Source organism: Pinus tabuliformis, chromosome 2_2 (genome assembly GCF_031772625.1).
Source record: "Pinus tabuliformis cultivar Carrire ecotype Pingquan chromosome 2_2, CPIR1, whole genome shotgun sequence".
NCBI classification, from domain to species: domain Eukaryota; kingdom Viridiplantae; phylum Streptophyta; class Pinopsida; order Pinales; family Pinaceae; genus Pinus; species Pinus tabuliformis.
In genome coordinates this window covers 653,613,169-653,638,561 of record NC_142300.1, presented here as the reverse complement: position 1 = coordinate 653,638,561, position 25,393 = coordinate 653,613,169, and the positions used below count along the sequence as shown (strand labels likewise).

Sequence of the window (25,393 nt, the reverse complement as noted above, 5' to 3'; positions counted from 1 at the left end):
TGTAAAACAGTGACACAATCTTAGAGTGATTTCCTCTTCAATTCTTTGTTGCCAGTGCGTTCACTTATCGGATCAGTGATTTAATATTTTTACTGAATCGTCATTTGTCACTAAATTACTCAGCCCCATTTTATTTTCATTGGTTGAGTTTTATTGTAGATATGCCCTCACTATAGGCTAATTGTAACTTTCATGAACGTGATATCTTTGTTTGCTTACCAACTAGATACTACACCCAGTGTTGGAAATATATCTGATTTCTCCCGATATCTCTGATATCTCCTGAGTTACCTGATATTTTTGTAGTTTTCAAGTCCAAGTTTACTTTTGCTGCTTTTCTGATAATTTCTGGTTTTTTTCATGACATTTCTGATACGTTTCTTTCCAGATCCTCAGGCAATATATTCCCCCAAAAGAGATTTGCACCATTGACTCTATTAAAGATCTATAGATCGCTAATTTGGTTTCCCGTTATAATGGTATTCTTGAAATTTGAATGGCATCATTGCTCAGAGTCCATACGGCCACACAGACAGTAGTAAATAAATACGTTGTTGGTATCTCAACCCAAGTGGATTTCATCTGCAGTAGCAATCTTGTTCAACTGCCTTCTGTTTAATTTGAACATTGGTGGAGATTGAAGTTGGGACCTCTTAGTGGCGGTTCCCTTGCTGTATCTTTAAGTTATTTATTGTTTAAGTCATTTAGTCTTTAGCATTTATTGATCTATAAGACTTGACTCTAACACTGACATGCCTCTCAACCTGGTAACTTAAAAATAGAAAAGTGATAGAAACAAATGATACACAATCAGTAGGAAGCACATATGAACTTCATCGTATCATACTAGAAAATTTCCATTGTTGAATTATTTTGAATCAGAATTGTTGAAACCATGGACAGATTAATAGATGCATGTATGACTGAGAGGCAGAAATTCCATTGATGAACCACAGTAAGTGGTTCGAAACGCGTCGACTTTAAAATCTATATGTGATTACTTCCGAAAAATACTTGGTATGATTCAAATCTTATTCAATGGCAATACAGAATGCAAATTTTAGTGACAACTTTACAAACACCACCAATTCAGTTTTTGCTGTGGAGCTATCTTCCTTTGGCTGTCGTCTAGGTCTTTTGAAGTTATTTCTTCATGTGTGAATTTTTAATTCTTCTGTATCTATTTATCGTGTACATACTGTTTTGAAATATAGATGGTGTCTTGTTATTCATGGCATTTATTCCTATAAGATAGGAAACATTGTACAGTCTATGGTTTAGTGTTCAGAGTCTTCAATTTCTGTTTCTGCAGTTTGTTAAAGAACAATCCAACTTCAGTTATTGAGCCTCTTTCAGACCTTCCAAATGAGGAGGAAGAATCTGAGCCTGAAGAAGTCATACTTTTTGAAAAGGAACAACCAGGTGGAACAATTGAAAAGATTGTATTTGCTTCTGGAGGGAATGTTGATGTGCATGACTTACAGATTTTATGTGATAAGGTACTCTTGCTGATGAAGTCTATTGTAAATTATTTTTCCTTCCTGGCAGGATTATATTTCTTGTTTTTCCAATGTTGAAGCATAATCTGAGGAGTGAATTCATTTTCTTATTTTTTTAAGTTACTTAACTTTCTGGTCTTATTGTGGGTTAGTATGGTGGTGAGAGGGGCTTCCCTTTGGTGCCATGGGACATCTATATGATGACCAAGGATCGGGGGTTGGGGCAGGTGTGGAGGCATCGTGGAGGGGTTGCGGGGGCTTGGTTTGATTGATGGGCCTATCCATTGCAGTGCCCTTGCGGCCAAGTGGATGGTGTGGTGTTTAGTGGGATTTTACCATGAACTGACATTGTTGCCTGAATTTTTCTCCACTTTCTGCACTTGAGGTTGTGTGGCATTGCATTGCCTGGGTTGTAAGGGTGACTCACGAGGCCCCAGCCTATGGCTACTACACCTAGGTTAGGGATCTTCACCTTAAGGTTTTTCCATAACTATGCCTTTACCTATGGTTTGGTAGATTTGCAACTAACTAGGTTAGGGCTCTTCACCTTGAGGTTTTTCCATAACTACGCCTTTACCTATGGTTTGGTAGATTTGCAACTAAGTTAAATACAACAAAGTTCACAACAGACACATTTCCAACTATGGCCTTAAAGAATCCTAAATCTATTGCACTTTTCCACTATTCAACAACACTTAGTCATTCAATATGATATTAACATCTAATAATTATAGAGAGACCACAACCTAGATGTATTGGTAGCACCCAAAGGGGGTGCCTTAACTTTATTAGTATGAAGAATTTTAAGAATATGGAACAAGGGAGTGCAACCTTCTACCTACATTTGTATAAGAAGTGTACAATGAATCCAAGGCAATATTGCCTATCTATAGTTCTACCTCCTACATAGCTTAACTCTTCCATAGTTCACTCATCCAACATCCAAGTAGTCTACTGTGCTAACCCTAGACTTAGTATAATTGTAGAACTCCTTGTCTGCTCTTGTATGAATGACTCTTCTTCATTGTGTCTTTGCATAGTGTAGGCATCCTCTTATATATGAGTTATTCCTTAGTTGTTTTCTCCTTCTAAGGAGCCTTGTAATATGTATTCCATGCCCAAAGTGGACCCAATATATGCAATTCACCCATCAGTTCACCAGGTCTTTGAGCCCCTTAGGTTTGTAGGTCAAGCTTATGCATCAAAGGTGTATGTTGCCCACCCAATTGGGTAACACCTAGGATAAAATTTTCTCCTATTTGTTAAGCTTTCCAACTAGAAACCCTATGATGATCCACAGATAGCTAGCCTCAAAGGGCTTCCATCGATGCTCCGATCAATGCTTTGTTTCATGTAACCTACTCGTTGGATAAAGTCAGGGCATCTACTTTAAGTTACATAAACCATTTTTGTAATCAAGTGCTTTCATTTAATGTTTAGGGGCATTCTAGTATGGGTCATACTTTGAATTGAATGATAGACCACTTTTGGTTGTGTTGTCGCCCTAAGTGTATACCTAAGATTTAACGCTCAAAGTAGGGTTTGTCACTCTAATCCCTAACCACTCTGTTTAACTTTCTCCTAGCTAAGTCATGTTAATCTAGGTTGTCATTGATGTCAATATGGCATTGGCTGAGTTGGAAAATATTCTTGCTGCAAATGGTCTTGTGATACTCGATGTTGCCCTAACCTAATTACAAACCCTAGGAGTGTTATCTTGCAAACCCTTGATGCCTAACGAACATTATGAAACTCTAGACATTTAACAATGTAATGAGAAACCCTTTATTGATAACAAAGTCCTAAAATATGACAACCATATTGGCATATAAGATAATTGGTTGTGTTGCAGTTTATATATGACAATCATATATATAATATAATAATATTTTGGTATATATATATATACCTTTATATATGTTTGTCAAAAATAAATATATATATTATTTATATGATATAACATATATAATAAAACTCTATATTAAACTTAATCTCACATAAATAAAAATGGTCTTCATCTTAGCGTCCATTTTTTTGTTATGGTCCCCACACAACACCGTCAACAATCATCCATTACGGATTATATATCGATTTCATCAAAACCATATGTCGGCTCCATTCCAGCATCTTGTCGGCTACATAAAAATCACGTTTTGTATTGTATACATATATGATTTGTTGGAAGACAGAATTACATACTCGGAGCACATTACAAAAGACAAGCGGATAACACAGGAAGACCTGTTCACATCTCGTGAACGTTTAGAGGATAAATAAAGGTGAAGAAAATACACTCTCGGGCAGCTGGAAGAGTACAATCCTTACATGGCACAGATCCACAGTCTCTGAATTAACACGGTTCCGCAGTTTCTGAAGTTGACACAGATCCGCAGTCTCTGAATTGACACAATTCCGCAGTCCCTGAAATTGACGCAGTTCCACAGTCCCTGCTTGGCACAGTTCCACAGTCCTTTCTTGGCACAGTTCTGCAGTGTTTTTTACCTGGCATAGTTCCATAGTACCGTATTGACGTAGTTCCACCATTCCTCAGTTTTTTTTTTTTCATGGTCACAACAGCACTAAGGGCAGCTCCTTGTTGTCACAGCTCCTTGGTCCCCACAATGTTTTCGGTCTCCACAAAGTGACACTATCTCAGACAGTTGCTAAGCTTCTCAGGTCTCTGCAGTGGGATAGATTCACCTTCACAAAGAACTCTGATACAGTGAGTGATAATTTGGACAGAGGCAGTGAGAAATAAGTAGTAACATGGGATACTCAAGGTGCTGGTTCTTACAACAGTAATGGACAAAGCAAACAAATGAAGTACAGTTGATCTTGAAACAAGTGAAGAGCCCCTTGACAATCAAGTAAGTATATTTTACACTCTCTATACTAAACAACAGCAGGATTGGTGTCCTTGGAGTTGGTGCTCCTAAACTCAAGGTTGGTGCCTTGGATAGATAGGGTCGAAGCCCTAGAGGTCGGAGCCTCATCAAAACCAAGTTGGAGCTTGGGAACTTATTTATATTGTATTTATTCTTTTACTCAATAAGATTATACTTATACATTTCTCTGATTAAATTGTGAAGAATCTAACTGGTAATAATAACAATTGAAAGAAAACACTGATTCAACCTCCTCTCAGTATTTCCAACAAGTCAAGGGGGTTAGTCCCTAAAGACGATGGTGAGGGGAAACTTGTTGGAACAACAAGTCCTAGGAGACTATGGGCAAGATCACAACGTCTCTAAGCAACTTGAATTGAGATTAATTAGCAAGTGTGATTATTAAACGAATCTTAACAAGATGAAGCAATTAAGGCAATGATATAATAGCAAGATTAGTAGATATAGACTAGTGCCTTATAAACAAAGCTCAATATAGATTATACCACTTGCGAAATAAGAAAATTTCAAGTTACCAGATAAGTAGTGTTGTAAGGAAAGTTAGCAAGATAGATCAAGACTACCAGAAATATGAGCAATAAACAATTTGAGAATGACTTGCAAGAAATTATAATTTACAAAGTACAACAAGCTTGCAATTACAAAGTAAGGCCACAATTCTAGTTATAATAATAAAATGTCAGATGAGGATGCACATGTTAATCCTAGAATGTAAATGAGAGATAATGACCAAGTTAGATAGCTTCAAAGAGATGAGATAAGTACAATGTGCTTCAATGCAAAAATGTAAACCACTTATAACCAAGCTTGATGAAATGTCACTTTAACACAAGGTTACAAGATCCCACTAATAGTTCAAATGAGGCAATTCCAGGATTAGTCAATGAAACAAAAATGATGATGACAAAATGATAACAAAATCAAATGCCTTCTAATTATAGTGTTTGTTCGACTGTTCTTCACTTATAGAGATCAACACAAGTAACTAGGAGACAAATGAGGTTGTTATGAGTGATTAGAAAAAAGAGACTACATCAAATATTTAACTTGCAAGTGAAACAATTGCAAATGCAATAGATCAAATAGTCAATGAATGCAACTTAAAGATATCAAGTCTAATTTATGACTACATATAAGTCAGATCAATTAAAGGATGCAAACTAAATCTAAAATGAAATTAAACAAATGCTCTAAATAAGATCAACCACAATGCTTCAAAAATGTGAAGTGTGTTTAAAATTCATCAATTACAAATACCATTCCACTTATGTGATTAAATTAACATTTAGCTACTTCGGGCACATTTTTTTCAATTATGAAGCAAAATGAGAAATTACTCAATGAAGCAATGCAAATTGGATCTATGACAAAATAATTTTTTTTTAATGGAGATACCAACTAGCAGTTAAAACCCTTAGATATTGTGCAAAATTAAAAAAAAGTTAGTAACTAAGTTAATAAGTTACTAATAAAAATAAAATTAAATAAACTAAACCCTAAAAAATGAGATACCATGGGTGGGGCCCCAAGTTCTCCCAAGAAAATGATTTTTTTTTAAGTTACAAATAAACCCTTCCTCAAAATAGCAATGGAGAAAAAATTTATAATGATTTTATAAACCTTATAGTAATGAAACTTTTCCCCAAAGCAAATCTAATTTTCTTCAGAAGGAAAATACACTTCCATAACTTGATCTCTAGGCCCAAAGTGGAATATATGCATAGGATGAAAGAGGAACCCTGGGATGGTAGATAGAAGCTTAAAAAAAACCTAAAAGCCAAGGTTCCAAAGATCCCGAATAATTGAGAGAACAATTTCAGAAATATCTCATTAAATCTGCTAGACGTACAAGGGAGTAAAAATTCTCGCCAAGCCAAGTGAGTCTCTTTATGTTCATGGGCAACAAAAAAAAATGCTCCAATAGGAAGCGACTCTTTCCAAAGATTAAATCTGAACCTTTGGAGTCACAAACAATGTTCCATGGGGATGCGCACCCTAGGGTGGGGGATGCGCTTCCTTGCTCCCCCATGCTCTCGGGACGGGGAAACTCCTAGGGAAACATTTCCCCACGTCCCATTTTTTGGGGAAACTCGAGGAAACTCTGGGGGGCTTTTTCCTGGTGACGAAAAGCGCCCCCTGCGTCCCCCCAATATTTTTGCTAATAACAATTAAAAACATAAAAATTACAAATTTTAATATAATTTAAAAAATGAAAATAAAAACTAAAGGATAAATTAAAACTTTAAAACATAATCATTCACATTTCTCATTAACCCTACAATTTTACCTTGTTGGTCGACATTTTCCTTCTACTACCACTCAACATTTTAACTCGCTGCTCGAGATTTTCCTACTGCCAGTACTCGACATTTTCCATCTGTAATTTGTTGTGATTTAGATTTACCATCAGCCGGGGGCCTGAGACATTTGGAGTTGTTGGATTGGAGTTGCGATTTTCATTTTGTGACTTGGAGCCACCGGATTGGAATTGTGATTTATTATTTAGTACTTTTTGAGAAATTTAATAGTATTTCATTGTTTTCTATGTTTACTTTTAGTGTAGTATTCTATGGCTATTTTAGACTTTAGCATAATGTCATTGTCATATGATGAATTTACTTTCGATGTGCATTGTGTAATTTCAATTGTCAAATGATTAATTTAATTTACATGTACCTTGCATAATATTAATTCCCATTGCCAAATGATGAATTTAGATGGAACATTGCATAATGTCAAATTATGGATTCAATTAAGTAATTTACTTTTAGATTTACAATTTTACATTGATGATCGCAGAAATGTCAAATGATAATTATGATTCATAATAGTCTAATACGAAATGATGATCATATTTAGATGTAGATTTCATAATTATTAAGATTTATTATTTACTAACTTAGTTATTGACATATTGTTGGGATTTTATTTTTTATTTTTATATATTAAATTTTTGACAATTTAATAATTTTTATGATTTTGACGTCCCCCCGTTTCCCTGAAATTTCCCTAAATTTTGGGGTTGCTTATATACGTCCCCCCGTTTCGCTGAAATTTCCCTAAATTTTGGGGTTGCTTATATACGTCACCCCGTTTCGCTGAAATTTCCCTAAATTTTGGGGTTGCTTATATATGTCCCCCTTGTGCGTATCCCCGCTCCCGCGTTTCCTTGTCCTAGAAACTTGGTGGAACATTGGTTACAACTTGATGTGAACTTTTCCTTGAAAAATTCAATTTCTTCAAACCCTGATAAATATCTTTTGTTCGAGCTGCATTACGTCTAGGGGAGAAGAAAAAAGGTGGCTGAGAGAGGGAAGCCTCCAAAATAATTTGTTTTAGATCTGCAAGAGAAAAAACCCAAATTTTTGTAGAAAACGATTCTAAGTTTAAACCTCCGAAAAATCTTTACGATTTTCTTTTGCAAAAGGAACATTTAGGCTTGCGGCCCTAAAATAATTTGCAAATTATTATGTGCCTGAAATAGAGCCCCTTTTGCTAGATCGGAGCCTCAGAATGAAGACGGATTTCCCCAAAATGTAATTTTGAAATAAATTTAAGGTGTCAACACTATCGAACTAGGGGATTTCCAGACAAAATGGACGAGAGAGGAGGGTTTTAAAATAACTAGGAAGGGAGATTGAGATAAAAAAAAATAAATATTATAATTTTCCCAAAGGATCAATCTTTCACATGAAACCCTCGTTTTCTTCCTTCAGATTTGCAAAGAGAAACAAAAGAAAAACAAGGAAAATTGTACTATTCGATTTGTCGGGGCTGAGGAAGCAGTGCATATTCGATTTGAGGAGCTGGTGGGACGCTGGTTCTGTTGGTGCAGAATAGTGTTTGTGGAGACAGAGATGAGGTAGGGGGAGTCACTGCCTTGACAAATTTCTAGCTAAAGAAATCTAGATCCGGGTTGCAGCAGCAAAGGAGGATTGGAGAGGAAGTGAATCGACAATTGGCAAGAGGATTTCCGTGAAGGAAGTCAGGACTCAGAGGGAGTCTAGAGGAGCTTGTTCCTTAGAGGGTTTCTTGCGCCAAAGAAATCCAGATCCAAGTCTTGCTAGATTGACAGCAGGAGAGGGAGAAGAGAACCAGTCCTATTTTTGAGCAGAGATGGCAATGAATGGGTTGAGGGATTAGGACAGATTGGATGGAGCATCCAATTTTGTCATCTGGAAGGCCAGGATCTTGGCAATCCTAGACAAACATCGCATCAAGGACTATGCCTTGAAGGTAGTTGCTGAGCTGGTCGACACTGATCCGTTGAAGAAGTACGAGGAGGCCCAGGCTAAGGCCAAGTGCATGATCCTAGACAGGGTCAAAGATCATGTAGTACCACACATTGTTGAGAAGAACACAACAAGGTATTAGAATATTTCTATTTAGTATTTAATTCTCATTCTTTTAGCTGTTGCTATTTTTATTCTTTTAGCAGTTTCTTAGATGAAACTGATTGTTTCCATATTCTACACAGAAACCTGATGTTTCTATTATTGTAAATATCTCTGTATTATCATTGAGCTGTTTGCTCATTCTGAATTAATTCATTCGATATTCTTTTATGGTATCAGAGCCAGAAAAAGAGATTTCTTGAACAGTTATTTCCTCTGCATCCTAATCTCTTGAGCTCTTTCTTTCATTCATTTCTAAGGTCGAGCCCTCTGTAAGCCAGGTAGCCTTCACTGAGTCTTAGCCTCGGCTTTGCTCACTGTGATAAAAGCTTACAGTCGTCTATCTCGATACAGAAATGGATTTTTCTTCCTGCGTCTCTATTGTGCTCTCATAGGACGGCAATTTCTCCTTTCTTCTACAGATTTCAAACCAGAAATCCTCGAGCAGTCTTCGGGCTGTCATAACCTGCGACCCTGTCATAACCTACGACCCTGTCAACGTCGAATTTATGCTCAAGACACGCTTCTGCAAACTTCCGGAGGGACCACGCTGTGACGCGGATTCATTCTGCTCGATTATTATTACAGTTGCTGTGCGAATTAAGGGAGCTGTCGTGTAACACGACGCTACCGTATTTGGTCAATCGCATTTCTCTCCGACAGTGGAACCACAAATCGACGGCAGCGTGGGTGTATCAAAACAAAGACGCATCACGTGACGGCATTCTTCGACCGAAAGACTCGAAACAAAAACGCGTCACGGGGCACTCGTACAGGTCCAAAGACACAAGGTTAAACTGTGACAACGGAACAAGATCCTCCAATACATGTATTCTATTATTCGACAGATCGAGATCCTCCAGAGATTTAAGCCCCGCTTGCACCACGTGACGGCATTTTCCAGTGACGGCATTTTCCAGATTATAGTGACGGCATTGAAAATATCAAGCATTTTCCAGTGACGGCATTTTCACGTGACGGCATTTTCCAGATTATAGCCAAGCATCTGATACATTATGGTCGATACACAGTAAAACTTGTTCAGGCTTCCGCAAGGGTCTTTCTGAGCTTCGTTTGGGTTGTGTTTGCTTAGCGATTTGATTAAAGTTTATTTTGATTTTCTTTGAAGCGGTGGGACCAGAACAGCAAATATAATCGTGGACAGCTCACGATTTCAGTCTACGTATTTTTTTTTCTCTCCTCTTCAAATCAGCTTTAATTTTATGAAGATGCATGCGACCTCTTGTCATGGTTTTGGTCTGGTGTTTTGATCTGGTGCACTGATACAGATCTGAGTTATTTTTTTGTGCAAGCCTATTTCTTTCAAAGCAGAATTTGTTAAGGTTCGGTACAGTCATCTTGATATTTTCTTGGAATTTATTTGCGGCTCCTTCATTTGAAAAGGCATCACCTGAAAGAGGAATTTTAAGCAGGCAGCTACATTTTTTTGTGTGTCAGACTTCTGTATTGTCTTTGGGAAAATGGCCACGCTCACCAATCTGATGTTAGAAGGAAATCAACGCTTTAATGGCAGCAACTATAACATTTGGAAACAAAGAATGCTGACCATTTTTGAATACAGGCGTCTTGATCAGCTCATTTTGGGCAAAGAGCCTCGTCTCGGTACAGCTGGTACCGATCAAGATAAATTTGATGATCGAAATCGAGAGGCTGTTATGCTCGTCAAGCTCTCTGTCGCTGATGATCAGTTACCACAGATTCCTTCTGGCAAGACAGCTGCCGAAATCTGGCAATAGTTGAAAGAACTGCACGAGACATCTGACAAAAGCAGAGCATTTTTTCTCAAAAATCAATTGTTCTCCATCATGATGGATGAACATATGTCTTTACAGGAACATCTCAACAAAATTAAAGACATTCGAGATCAGCTCGAAGCCATTGGTCGGACCATGGAGGAAGAAGATATGGTAGTCATTACTCTGAAAAGTCTACCGAAATCTTATGAACACTTCATAGAAACACTCAACATTACGACCACAAATGTTGATCTGAAGTTTCCAGATTTATGTACCAAACTTCTGCAGCAGGATCGGTGGAAACAACAGTTTGGTAGTGGTGCTTCATCAGTGTCCTCGGAAAATGCATTCGCTGCAAAATACCAGTCCTCTCAGTCCTTTCAGCAGAAAGGCTCTTCTCAGCCTTTTGATCCTGCTAGGAAGAAAAGTGTGCAGTGTAATTACTGTCACAAGTTCGGTCACATGAAGAAAGATTGCCGACAGAGGATTGCTTCTGAACAGAAGAAACAGGGAGGGCCACATCAGACAACAAATGTTGCAGAACATTCCGAGCAGACAGATTCTGCCTTTTACGCCTTTATGGCTAAAAGGTCTTCAGAACATGTTCCTTCCTCTGCATGGTACATTGATTCTGGTGCATCACGCCACTTCTCTCACAGGCGTGACTGGTTTATTGACTTCTCACCTTTCAGTGATTCCGTGGTATTTGGTGGAGGTGAAAAGTACACTGTAGCTGGCAGGGGTACAGTTCAAATTCAGTCTGGTGGACGCACACTCATATTTCTGAATGTATACTATGTTCCTGGTATGGAAATTAATTTGCTATCTGTCAGCCAGATTATGAGGAATTCTCCTCAGCTTGATGTTGTGTTCAGTGCACACAAGTGCTCCATCATTGACAGGGAGACCAGTCTAACAGTTGCTGTTGGCCTAGAGGACCATGGTCTATACAGGCTACTTGACACCGGTGACTCTCCAAAAGTGGCTCTAGCAGCACGTGTCTCTCCCATCAACACTCTATGGCATCAGCAATATGGGCATCTAAATATGCAGTATCTCTCTCAGCTCTCTCGGGAGGGACTTGTGTCAGGATTACTTGATATTCAGACTCAGCAGTTGGGGGTATGCAGTGCCTGTCAAGCGGGAAAGCAACATCGGTCTTCATTCAAAGATGGAGAATCTTGGCGCGCATCTAAGGTACTTCAGTTACTTCATGCTGATATTTGTGGTCCTATGAATACAACTTCTATCACTGCTTGCAAATATTTTTTACTTATTGTAGATGACTTCAGTAGAAAGATGTGGGTGTATTTTTTAAAAAATAAATCTGATGCTCTTAGTACCTTTCAGAAGTTTAAAACCTTAGTTGAAAAAGAATTTGGTTGTAATATCATGACCCTTAGGACCGACAATGGGGGGGAATTTTGTTCCTCAGCTTTTGCCAACTTCTGTGATATTCATGGCATCAAACGTCAATTAACCACACCTTACACTCCCCAGCAGAACAGTGTTGTCGAGCGTCGCAACCGCACGGTTGTTGAAATGGCTCGTTCCATGTTACAACACAGGAGTGTTCCAAACAAATTCTGGGCTGAAGCAGTATTTACTGCTGTTTACCTTCTTAACCGATCACCTACTCAGGCTGTTAAAGGGAAGACTCCTGAAGAAGTTTGGTCTGGTCGTAAGCCTAAGATCAGTCACCTCAAAGTATTTGGCTCAGTTGCATATGTTTGGATTCCACCTGCTAAGCGCTCTAAGTTGGATTCCAAAAGCCAGAAACTCATGATGACAGGTTACAGTGATCATCACAAGGCCTATAGGCTGATAGATATAGCCACTGGTCGTCTTAGCTTCAGTCGAGATGTAGTATTTGATGAAGACAGAGGATTCTTTCAGTCTTCTTCTTCTGAGCAGTGTTCTGAGGATCAGCCTCACAGTGTTCTTCTTCCGATCGGTCCACCTGATGGGAGGGATGATGTAGCATCAGTATTTGATAATACTCTATCTGAGCGTCCTCCAGAAAATAACCCTCCCCTTGCTGCCCCTATTGCTCTTGAGTCTTCTCCACCTCCTCCTGATATTGGTTCCTCTACTCCTGATATTGGTTCTTCTACTCTTCGGCCTAAATGGTGGGCTAAAACCATTGGTGATCTCCGGGATGATGAGCTCCTTGAAGGTAGTACTTCTAGACATAAGAACAGACAACAGTCTACAGTCAATTTTGCTCTTATGGCTAACCTACACAGTATTTTTGAGCCTCAAACCTATTCAGAGGCTAAGGGTACATCTGAGTGGGAATAGGCTATGGAAGCCGAATTCCAGAGTCTTCAGAAGAATCACACCTGGACACTTTCTGATCTTCCTGCCGAAAAAAAGCCCATAGGCTGCAAATGGGTGTATAAAGTGAAATACAAAGATGATGGAACCATAGACAAGTATAAAGCTCGTCTTGTGGCTCGAGGGTTCTCACAGAGGGAAGGCATCGACTATGAGGAGACTTTCGCTCCTACAGCCAAGATGAGTACCATAAGGCTTGTCCTTGCACTAGCAGCTCAGTTCAATTGGAAAGTTCATCAGATGGATGTAAAGAGTGCTTTCCTAAATGGTGATCTCCAAGAAGAAGTCTACATGACGCAGCCTCTAGGACTCAAGGTTGCTGGTCAAGAACAGAAAGTGTGTCGGTTAGCTAAAGCAATCTATGGATTGAAACAAGCTCCTCAGGCTTGGTACATGAAAATTGATCAGTACCTGACAGATCAGGGTTTTCAGCGGAGCCCATCTGATGCAAACCTGTATATCAAGCATACTGGTGATGATATCTTGTTTGTGGTTGTCTATGTGGATGACCTTATCATTACTGGCAGCTCTGCACATTTGATCCATGGGATCAAACAAGATCTATGCAGAACTTTTGAGATGACAGACTTGGACTTCTTCATTACTGTCTGGGGGTTGAAGTTTGGCAGACTGAAAATCAGATCTTTCTCTCTCAATCCAAGTATGCCAAAAATCTTGTGGAAAGGTTCAGAATGCAGGATTGCAAACTGGCCACGACTCCTATGGAACCAGGGCTCAAACTTTCAGCACAGTCACCCTCTCCCCTTGTGGATGAAACTTTATTCAGGCAATTAGTGGGCAGTCTCATCTATCTTACTGCTACCAGACCTGACATCAGTTTTGCAGTAAGCTACATTTCCCGCTTCATGTTAGCTCCTAAAGCTGATCATTGGATAGCAGCAAAGTGGGTGCTACGATATGTGCGTGGTACTTCTGATTATGGCCTCTTATATACTCGCAGTTCCAATCCTATTCTCAGTGGCTACACTGACTCTGACTGGGCAGGTTCGGTTGATGACCGTAAATCTACAACTGGGTATGTGTTTAGTCTAGGATCTGGTGCTGTTACTTGGACTAGTAAGAAGCAACAGGCAGTGGCTCTCTCCTCAACAGAAGCAGAGTATAGGGGAGCAGTTAAGGCATCCTGTGAGGCAGTTTGGCTTCGACGTATGCTTGCAGATATGCATGTTTTCCAGACAGGGCCTACTTCTCTGTTTTGTGATAATCAGGGAGTGCTCAAACTTGCCAAGAATCCAGTCTTTCATGAACGAACAAAGCATGTGGAAACTCATTGCCACTACATTCGCCAGCTGGTTGAAGACGGCTCAGTTCAGTTGCAATATGTTCCCACAACAGAGCAGCCCGCCGACATTTTCACCAAGCCTCTTGGTCCCGATAAATTTGTAAAATTCCGAGGGTCTATTGGTGTTGTAAATAGATTGAGCATTAAGGGAGGGTATTAGAATATTTCTATTTAGTATTTAATGCTCATTCTTTTAGCTGTTGCTATTTTTATTCTTTTAGCAGTTTCTTAGATGAAACTGATTGTTTCCATATTCTACATAGAAACCTGATGTTTCTATTATTGTAAATATCTCTGTATTATCATTGAGCTATTTGCTCATTCTGAATTAATTCATTCGATATTCTTTTACAAGGGAGATGTGGGAGGCACTGACCACCTTGTATCAGGGCTCTTCCGTCCAACGGAAGATGCTATTAGAAAATCAGTTGAGACAGTTACAGATGCAGAAGGGAGAAGAGATCGATCCCTTCCTTCTCAGGTTGCAAGGATTCACGACCAGTTGACTTCCATGGGGTCTACACCAGATCCTGAGTTCATGGTCAGGATTGCCCTGAATGCAGTCACCGAGGACTGGGAGACCTTTGTCTAAAGTATCTTGGGCAGAGCAACTCTCCCCAGTTGGGAGGAGATGTGGGTAGCTCTTCGACAAGAAGAGCTCAGGAGGATGACTAAGACAGGTAGTAGCGGCAAGGGAGCCTGAGTCAAGAAGGAGGAGGAGGATGTAGCTCTTGCATCGCCGGGACAAGAAGTGAAACAGAAGAGGAAGAAGAAGGTCATCACCAAGGCCAGATGCTTCAACTGTGGGGAACTGGGACATTATGCCACTCAGTGCCCCAGAAGAAGGGCAAGGGGGAAGCTTTTGAATCGAAGGTTGCTCCAGCAAAAGCGGACAAGGAAGGTGAGGATGATGATTGTGCCATGAGTGCTCATGCGCCTCTGGAGAAGAGGTGGGGCACATGGAGTTGTAGTCGAGAGGACTACATATGGGTAGGACGTTGAGGTGCCCAAACTCTTGGATCACATACTACTATGGGAGCCCTTAATGACAGTAGCATAATGACAGATGTTGGTTGGAGTGAGGTGTGATGGAGAGACAGTGGCATTGCTAGAGTGCCAAAGTCTGAGGCAGCGTAATGAATTTTGTAGCAGTGCGAGAGGCACAAAGCAGTTTACAACAGTGTAGTAGCACCAGGGGGGCAACACAGATTAGCAACAGAGGTAGCTTCAGCATCACAAGGCATCCATACTGACCAGCATGTCAGTGTTTGGGTGAGTTTTCAGTTGCTTACTTCTTAGTAACTGAGTTGCAGTGCAACAATTAGCAGTGGCAATGCTATGGGCAGCATGATGTAGCATTTTGAGAGGGACCTGTAGTACAGATGTAGTAGTGGCTTTGGTAGAGTCATGGGCAGCAGTACAGGAAGCAACGGTGCAGTGGATGAAGAGCAGCAGGCCAAGCATCAACAACACAAAGGACCAATGCAGTGGATTAGTGTAGTACTTCTGTTGAGAAGTGTTACTAGAGCTCATTCCTCAATAAGAGGGAGTGTTGATTTTGGGTAACATGATATGTGCTCTAGCTCCAAAATTTTGTGGAGGGGCTAGAATACATGAGATCTCCAGAACTCAGAAATCATTTGGGGAAATTCCACCTGAATGAGGAGTTATTGAAATAATTAATATTTTTAATGAGCTCCTAAGTCTAAACTTAGGAAAATAAAAATATTAAAGCGTATTAATAAAAATATGAGTGAGAAGGTTCTCAGTGACGAGGATCACGACTGTTTTGATCTTAGCCGTTGATTAGAGATTAGATCACAACCATTGATTCATCAATATGAAAAGTATAAGAGGAGGCTTGAGGGTCAGTTGGAGATACACCAAGAGACCAAAGAGTTCGATTTTTTTGGGGTGTGGTTTGCTGAGAAAGTCGAGCTAAGTGATCTGAGTTGCAGTGAGGGGTAGTTCGGTAGAGGGACTTCAATCCAAGGTCGAGAATACATAGTAGAGAGGTAGAGCAACAACAGGAGAGACAACACAACTCCAGAGAGGGTGACGCAAAAGCTAGAGGGGCTGATGCAGTCCCTTAGAGGTAGCGTTGGGGTTTTCTGTGGGGTAGAGAGAGATGCAGTTCAACATATCGATTCTGAGCAAGGGAGGCTCATTGGAAGGGTGACATAGCTCCTAGAGGAGGTGACACAGTTCCAGCGCAGAGCTTGGAGTAGCCATCGCTGCCCAACACTGGGAACACCAATTGTCATCTATGGGGTTTGATCATCCAATTGTTGGAATTGCCAAAATATCTCTCTGGATAGAGGTATTTCTGCCAAGTTTATTCTCTGTTGGGTGAGCTGGATTTGGCACCCTAGTTGTATTCAAAAATCTGCTTAATAATACAAATCCTCTATATGCTACACCGGTTTTCCCGAATTGGGTTTTTTCGGGGATGATTGTCCAAAAATAACGGTGTCTCTTGTGTGATCGTCTCAGTTTATTTTAGTTCATGATCTGTATGTATGTGTAGGCTGCAATAGTGTTTTCATTGCTGTTTAAGTAATTAAATAACTTGTTAAATGTAAAGAACAAGTAGGAGATGATAAACTAGCGTTTGTAGTAGGATTTCTGATGTGTAGATTAAGAAATTTTCACACTATATAGATTTAAAATTTATTTACACATTTACAAAAAGGATAGAAACTTTTTTACAAGTAATTTACAAATATTTCAAAATATATTTGAAACAAAATTTTGAAAAATATATTTATACAATTTTAAAATAAAATGTTTACAAAATATTATTCATAAATATTTACAAGTGTAATCTACAATTCTAAATCTATGAGTACGAGGACACTTCCGCCCATAGATCAGATAGAGTAGCTCTAGAAATAGCAAATAGATCATTTAAAGCTCCTTAAAATAAATTAAAAATTTAATTTTTTAAATAGATGATCTTTAGTAGAGTAAGAGTCAAGAAAACTTCAATGTTCTTATGATCTGTCCTTAAAATGTCCCACCATGGGTTGTTTAGCTCTCATGCTCAAGAGTGGGATGGTTTAGCTGAAAAGTTCCCCGCACACTTGAGATCTGATTCAAAAGATATTTCTACAAACACTTGAAAAACTTTTTAAATCCAAATGCAATTGATTCACACAATAAAGGGGAAGTCTAACGGTTCAATCGGAAACGAATAGATCTGCCCAATCATCAATTCTTACTCAACCAAATAACAGTGCAAGATACATGTACACTGATAAATCGCAAAGGCCTATGAAAATAACAACATTAAAATTCAGTAGAAAATTAAGCACATAACTAGAACAAATTTACCATGATAAGCTGCAAACATACACACATGGTTTTGCCCCCAAATCCTTTTTACTTTATTAATCCAAAAAATTTATAGAGCTTCCAAAGTGTTAAATTTAGGTATGTTCTATGTTAGAGCAATTTATTTTAATTTTCCAATATCTTTTCCAGATTAGCAATCACATCAGCATTAAAGTAAACTGCAGATAGAACATAAATATAAATCGCAGAAGACAAGCCAAGACAAGAGGACACAAGATGTGGCGCTAGCCAGGGACAAACCCCACAATGTGGGGAAACCCTTGATCAATTCTTCTTTTATGTTCTTCAAAGTTCAACAGAGAAAGTGAGAGAGATAGTACATTTACAATAGAAGTCAACACTTTGACTTTTGATATCTGCAGAGATCAGTTGAAGACATATTGCTTCAACTGATTCTCTAAGGTGACTCCTTCACCTATCATAGTGCTGCATCTCGTCCATTTGTTGCACCTTACCGTGAGGTACCATCATGCTGCATCATGCATCATCATGCTGCTCATGCTTTCATCACTATGCTGCCCATGATCTACTCACTATGCTGCCCATACATCATGCTGCCCATGATCTATATCATGCTGTCCATACATCATGTTGCTCATGATCTACATCATGCTGTCCATACATCATGCATCATTATGCTGCCCATGTTCATGATCTCATTCATTATGACGCTGCCCGTGATCTCGTTTATTAGCATGCCGCCCATGCTCATGCATCATTATGCTGCTCATGCTCATGATCTCATTCATCATGATGTTGCCCATGTCCATGATCTCATTCATCATCATGCTGCCCTTTATGACTGTAACTTCCAGCCTTGCTAACAACCCTTCAAGCCTTAAGGCTGCCTTATGTGCCACGCTGTCACCTACAATACTCAAAGGTTTACATGCTGTCCATCTAGTCTACCTCATGCTGTCAACAGGCTTGTGACAACGTTTGAGAGGCTCATCCTTAACGAGATCAGGATTGCATCTTTGAGTTCTGATATTATAACCAAGAATAATGTTCATTACTGCTGAGGGTATATGAGCTAGCAGGAGCTCAGATCAACACACATATATATATTGATCTATACGTATGCCAAAATATGCTTTGGCCCAGAACGTAAGATGAGTTCTAGCTGCATATATCTTGACAGCATATATGGTGCTCTCCATGCGTATATCATGACTGTCTTCCCTTACTGCGGCTAGGTGACTCTAATACAGGACTGCGTTCAGATGACTGCGTGGACAGTATCTTCATGACAACGTATCTCCATGCTATGTGTATATATATGGCTGCATATGAAGTGTTTCCATGAACGTCTTTGTTACAACGTGTCTCCCATTACAGCGTATGACTTATTGCGATATAGGAGCCTCCTTGACTGTGTAGATTAGGGCCTGCGTATAAGACTTTTTGGACATCGTATAAGGGCCTGCGTATAAGGCTTCTTGGACAACATATTAGGTCTCTGTTTGTTGCGTAGATCATCCTCATATGCCTGCGGCTTACTGCGGTTAGGGCATCACCTTTGGGCCAACGTATCTTCATTGTGTCTCTCCTTCACCAAAACCCAAAGACGTGGAGAGGAGGGGACCACACATGAAGAGGATGTGTTGCAAAATGACTTCAAGTCCTCTTCTATTTATACTAAAACGTGGATGATGAATAGACATGTCTATTGGGCTTCTGAGCCTACTCAAGTTGCTGGCCGACTTGACAATTTATTTTATAACATAATTAAATTCATAACTTCATAAATACATATCGGAATCGGATGATCTTTGGATCAATCCTACACCTCTCGATGAGAGGGATCCAATAAAAATATCAGTTGTCATAAATAAGATGACCCACATGGAGTTTGGCCCTAGTTGCCAATTTTAACACAAAGCCAATTACAACATCCAAAGATGATTACAATGAAGAGCCTGAGACTCAATTTATAGAAAAATAGAGAGATCTAGATCCCCCTCCAAGTGGAAAAAGGCTAGGTCCAAGAAGTTGCACAATTTTGACTTGATCCTGGAGAATAAATGCTAGTTGTTGCTTGATCCATGCCAAAATTAAATCCCGTTCTTTGATCTTGATGAAGAAATTGGAATTCCATAATAATTCCCTTTTTTCAGGTCCAAAAAATATTATTTTGACCTTTCTTTCCTCAAAAAATTACTTTTGACTTAACCGCCTAGGTTCTTTTCTAAAAAAATGATCTTTTCCTTGATGGAGGTCTTTGGAAATTGGACTTCTTTTGGACCCACGAATTTTCTTCAACCAACTGGACCCAAAAAAATTAATTTTCTTGAAAAAAATAATTATTTTCTGGCCCCTAAGAATTTCTTGTGGTTTTTCCACCTGGGAATTGGGTTTTTCAATTTAATTCTTCCTTGGGAATTACCACCTTCTCCAAAATTCATTTTTCTACTTGAAGAGAATTTTATGTTCTCTCAATTTTAATTTTTGACCATTTTCTAGTTAATATTTTTGCCGCTTGTTGCTAGAAAACCAAAAATAAAAACAATTTGAGGGGATAGACATAATTTCAACCCTCAAAAGGCGTCTAGACACAAAGTTGAGGTGTAGAGGTTCTAACTATGTGTACTTCACCCCTTTAACTTTTACAATCATTTGATTTTACAATTTACATCCAAATTATTAAATTTCCTAACCAACTGGAAATTTAATAATTAAAAATAGACACATACTCAACCAAATTCTGCAAGACTCAAGACATGATCTAGTATGATGAAAATACATAGACTCAATACACCAAGACTTATTTAAGACATCACACCGAATCCCACCCTAGCTTTGGGGGTATATGTGGGAGAAAAACTCTATTGATTATCCGTGTTTACAAACACACATAATTCAAGGAGGTTAAAAAACTCTCTAGGATGAAACTCATTAGCCAAAATTCTTAAGCTTACCTAGGTGTTTTACATGGCTTTATAGACATACTAGAATCATTTTTACAATGGCCCATCGGGCTGCAGAATTTGGAGTTACAACTTTTATGATCTGATTAGTGACGATGATGAATTATGGATATCTGACTGCTCGAACATGATGAAATTCCTTTGCAAAAATGTGTATTGCTATAGGGTAGTTGACATAGAGTGGTCAACAAGTTGTATTCTTGTTCCCATACTTCACCTTAGTGGTTATCCCTGTCCCCTAGTCCAGTGTGACCTTCTTTGATGCCTTTCTTTCCACTATGGCACAGATAGGAGGCATTGATTGATGTTGTGTGTCCATGGTAAACTGTACTCTAACATTTTCCATCTCTCCCTTATATCCATGTCCCATCTTCGGGTTAATTTCTGTTTATCACCAAGGTTGGTTCCTTGTTTTCTTCATTCTTGGTTAGGGGCTAGGAAACCTTTCCCTAATAGGTTGATGTAGTATTAGAAAAAGAAAGAGCATGAGCCATAATGATAAAATGTAGGAAAAAATTTGGTTGGGATATAGTAAAGTATGTGGACAAAAGCCTAGCTTGAGCTCTACTTCTCTTTTTAGCCCTCACTTAGTTTTTGGCTAAAGTAATCAAAGTAAAAGGAACTTTGAATATCCCAACCTCAATGAGCAATAAAGTGCTTCATCTTTAAAGTGTCAACGATGCATAAATGAAAGCTTGTAACCCAAACTATGCAAGGAAAAGAAAATCAATAAAGGCACACAAGAGGGGTGGTAAAAATACAGCTAGGAAAGGGGTAACTTAGGTCCAATAATTACTCCCTCTTCACATAATAATGCTCAAGGATGATGGAATTTCATAGATGGGACAAAGACTATGGCATCCCCCATGAAGTAAACCCTACCATAGCACAATCCACTTGCACCTATTGATTAATGGGTCGTCCTAGGAACTTTTGATAGGCATCCCATATCTAAGTGTCGTAACTTGTTCACAAATAATAAGCTAGGAAGACATTTAAAGATGTTGTTTGTGCAAATTACTTTGGTGTCTTTGCATTAGGTATGGCCCATTATGATACTCTTATGGTCATTGATTTTCAAAGTATGTTTTCAAATGCTTACTCCCAAGCACAATTTCCATCCCTTGAGGGATTGTATGAGGCCTTTGCAACACTTCAGAGAAGATGCCCAAGCCCACTTGATGACCATGTTGGGCACTAGAGTTAAGACACTGACCACCTTTTGAGGAGTGTTGACCTTGGGATGCATCTAGCACTGATGATGACCTTCTCCTCTCCCTCCAGAAGCTAAAATGCTTTACATTTGAACCAAGATGTTACCTAGAGAGATGATGTACAATAGAGACAATAGGACACCTCTAGGCTGGCATTGTACCTTCGTAATGGACGTTGCCTTGTTGCTAAGATGATTTGATGATGATGATGGCTTGATACCTTTTTGGAAGGGATGGTACACTTTTCTAGATGATGACATTATGCTCTAGCCTTGTGACGTCCCTTTCATGTGGGTTGGAGTGATGACTTGGTTTTGCTTGATGATTGGATACCTTGTTGATGTAGAGAGGATCATTTTAAGTGAGAAACATTCTTTTGACCCATTCATGGCATATTTTGATAGACATACTTACTTTTAGATGATGACATCACCCTTGGAGGCCTTTTTACTCACACTGGTGGGTTAAAAAGAGGTTTATTGTAACATTTTCTCATCGAGATAGCTATCTTTTGACCCGCCTTGTGATCTATTTCTAATCACATATTTTATTATTTTTAGGGGTTTTAGTGGATTTTACTCATAAATCATATTGGTTTCCCTTCTATAAGTAGAGGAAGTCGATTTGGAGAGAAATCATAGTAACACACTCGTTCATATATTAGAGAGTGCGCACTAGTGTCTCTTTTCTCTTGGACGCAATAGAGCATTGATTGAGCAATTGTCTTGGGGAGGATATTATGATTGGAAGGAATTTTTTCTTGGATGATAAAGTGATTCTATGGTGATTTTGTGTAAGTTTATTGTGAGTATTTTCTTCCATTTTGTAATTGTTGTAGAATTAGGGTTTTGTTGAAATTTTTATCATATGTATTGAATCGTTTATGGCCCTAACATCCCCTTTTGCAAAATTATCACCAATATTTCCATCAAGGAACTCCGAGGGTCTATTGGTGTTGTAAATAGATTGAGCATTAAGGGAGGGTATTAGAATATTTCTATTTAGTATTTAATGCTCATTCTTTTAGCTGTTGCTATTTTTATTCTTTTAGCAGTTTCTTAGATGAAACTGATTGTTTCCATATTCTACATAGAAACCTGATGTTTCTATTATTGTAAATATCTCTGTATTATCATTGAGCTATTTGCTCATTCTGAATTAATTCATTCGATATTCTTTTACAAGGGAGATGTGGGAGGCACTGACCACCTTGTATCAGGGCTCTTCCGTCCAACGGAAGATGCTATTAGAAAATCAGTTGAGACAGTTACAGATGCAGAAGGGAGAAGAGATCGATCCCTTCCTTCTCAGGTTGCAAGGATTCACGACCAGTTGACTTCCATGGGGTCTACACCAGATCCTGAGTTCATGGTCAGGATTGCCCTGAATGCAGTCACCGAGGACTGGGAGACCTTTGTCTGAAGTATCTTAGGCAGAGCAAGTCTCCCCAGTTGGGAGGAGATGTGGGTAGCTCTTTGACAAGAAGAGCTCAGGAGGATGACTAAGACAGGTAGTAGCGGCAAGGGAGCCCGAGTCAAGGAGGAGGAGGATGATGTAGCTCTTGCATCGTCAGGACAAGAAGTGCAACAAAAGAGGAAGAAGAAGGACATCACCAAGGCCAGATGCTTCAACTGTGGGGAACTGGGACATTATGCCACTCAGTGCCTCGGAAGAAGGGCAAGGGGGAAGCTCTTGAATCGAAGGTTGCTCCAGCAAAAGCGGACAAGGAAGGGGAGGATGATGATTGTGCCATGAGTGCTCATGTGCCTCTGGAGAAGAGGTGGGGCACATGGAGTTGTAGTCGAGAGGACTACATATGGGTAGGACGTTGAGGTGCCCAAACTCTTGGATCACATACTACTATGGGAGCCCTTAATGACAGTAGCATAATGACAGATGTTGGTTGGAGTGAGGTGTGATGGAGAGACAGTGGCATTGCTAGAGTGCCAAAGTCTGAGGCAGCGTAATGAATTTTGTAGCAGTGCGAGAGGCACAAAGCAGTTTACAACAGTGTAGTAGCACCAGGGGGGCAACACAGATTAGCAACAGAGGTAGCTTCAGCATCACAAGGCATCCATACTGACCAGCATGTCAGTGTTTGGGTGAGTTTTCAGTTGCTTACTTCTTAGCAACTGAGTTGCAGTGCAACAATTAGCAGTGGCAATGCTATGGGCAGCATGATGTAGCATTTTGAGAGGGACCTGTAGTACAGATGTAGTAGTGGCTTTGGTAGAGTCATGGGCAGCAGTACAGGAAGCAACGGTGCAGTGGATGAAGAGCAGTAGGCCAAGCATCAACAACACAAAGGACCAATGCAGTGGATTAGTGTAGTACTTCTGTTGAGAAGTGTTACTAGAGCTCATTCCTCAATAAGAGGGAGTGTTGATTTTGGGTAACATGATATGTGCTCTAGCTCCAAAATTTTGTGGAGGGGCTAGAATACATGAGATCTCCAGAACTCAGAAATCATTTGGGGAAATTCCACCCGGATGAGGAGTTATTGAAATAATTAATATTTTTAATGAGCTCCTAAGTCTAAACTTAGGAAAATAAAAATATTAAAGCGTATTAATAAAAATATGAGTGAGAAGGTTCTCAGTGACGAGGATCACGACTGTTTTGATCTTAGCCGTTGATTAGAGATTAGATCACAACCATTGATTCATCAATATGAAAAGTATAAGAGGAGGCTTGAGGGTCAGTTGGAGATACACCAAGAGACCAAAGAGTTCGATTTTTTTGGGGTGTGGTTTGCTGAGAAAGTCGAGCTAAGTGATCTGAGTTGCAGTGAGGGGTAGTTCGGTAGAGGGACTTCAATCCAAGGTCGAGAATACATAGTAGAGAGGTAGAGCAACAACAGGAGAGACAACACAACTCCAGAGAGGGTGACGCAAAAGCTAGAGGGGCTGATGCAGTCCCTTAGAGGTAGCGTTGGGGTTTTCTGTGGGGTAGAGAGAGATGCAGTTCAACATATCGATTCTGAGCAAGGGAGGCTCATTGGAAGGGTGACATAGCTCCTAGAGGAGGTGACACAGTTCCAGCGCAGAGCTTGGAGTAGCCATCGCTGCCCAACACTGGGAACACCAATTGTCATCTATGGGGTTTGATCATCCAATTGTTGGAATTGCCAAAATATCTCTCTGGATAGAGGTATTTCTGCCGAGTTTATTCTCTGTTGGGTGAGCTGGATTTGGCACCCTAGTTGTATTCAAAAATCTGCTTAATAATACAAATCCTCTATATGCTACACCGGTTTTCCCGAATTGGGTTTTTTCGGGGATGATTGTCCAAAAATAACGGTGTCTCTTGTGTGATCGTCTCAGTTTATTTTAGTTCATGATCTGTATGTATGTGTAGGCTGCAATAGTGTTTTCATTGCTGTTTAAGTAATTAAATAACTTGTTAAATGTAAAGAACAAGTAGGAGATGATAAACTAGCGATTGTAGTAGGATTTTTGATGTGTAGATTGAGAAATTTTCACACTATATAGATTTAAAATTTATTTACACATTTACAAAAAGGATAGAAACTTTTTTACAAGTAATTTACAAATATTTCAAAATATATTTGAAACAAAATTTTGAAAAATATATTTATACAATTTTAAAATAAAATGTTTACAAAATATTATTCATAAATATTTACAAGTGTAATCTACAATTCTAATCTATGAGTACGAGGACACTTCCGCCCATAGATCA

General features: G+C 39.3%; 1 protein-coding gene across 1 annotated transcript in view; it reads left to right on the top strand.

The window, feature by feature from the left end:
* LOC149194312 (histone acetyltransferase TAP1-like) overlaps positions 1–25,393 on the top strand; it is a 94,278-nt gene that overhangs the window by 54,281 nt on the left and 14,604 nt on the right. The window contains exon 3 of the mRNA XM_089407627.1: positions 1,313–1,499. Coding sequence (XP_089263753.1) covers positions 1,313–1,499 — 187 coding nt within the window. The remainder of the gene's footprint in view (positions 1–1,312; positions 1,500–25,393) is intronic.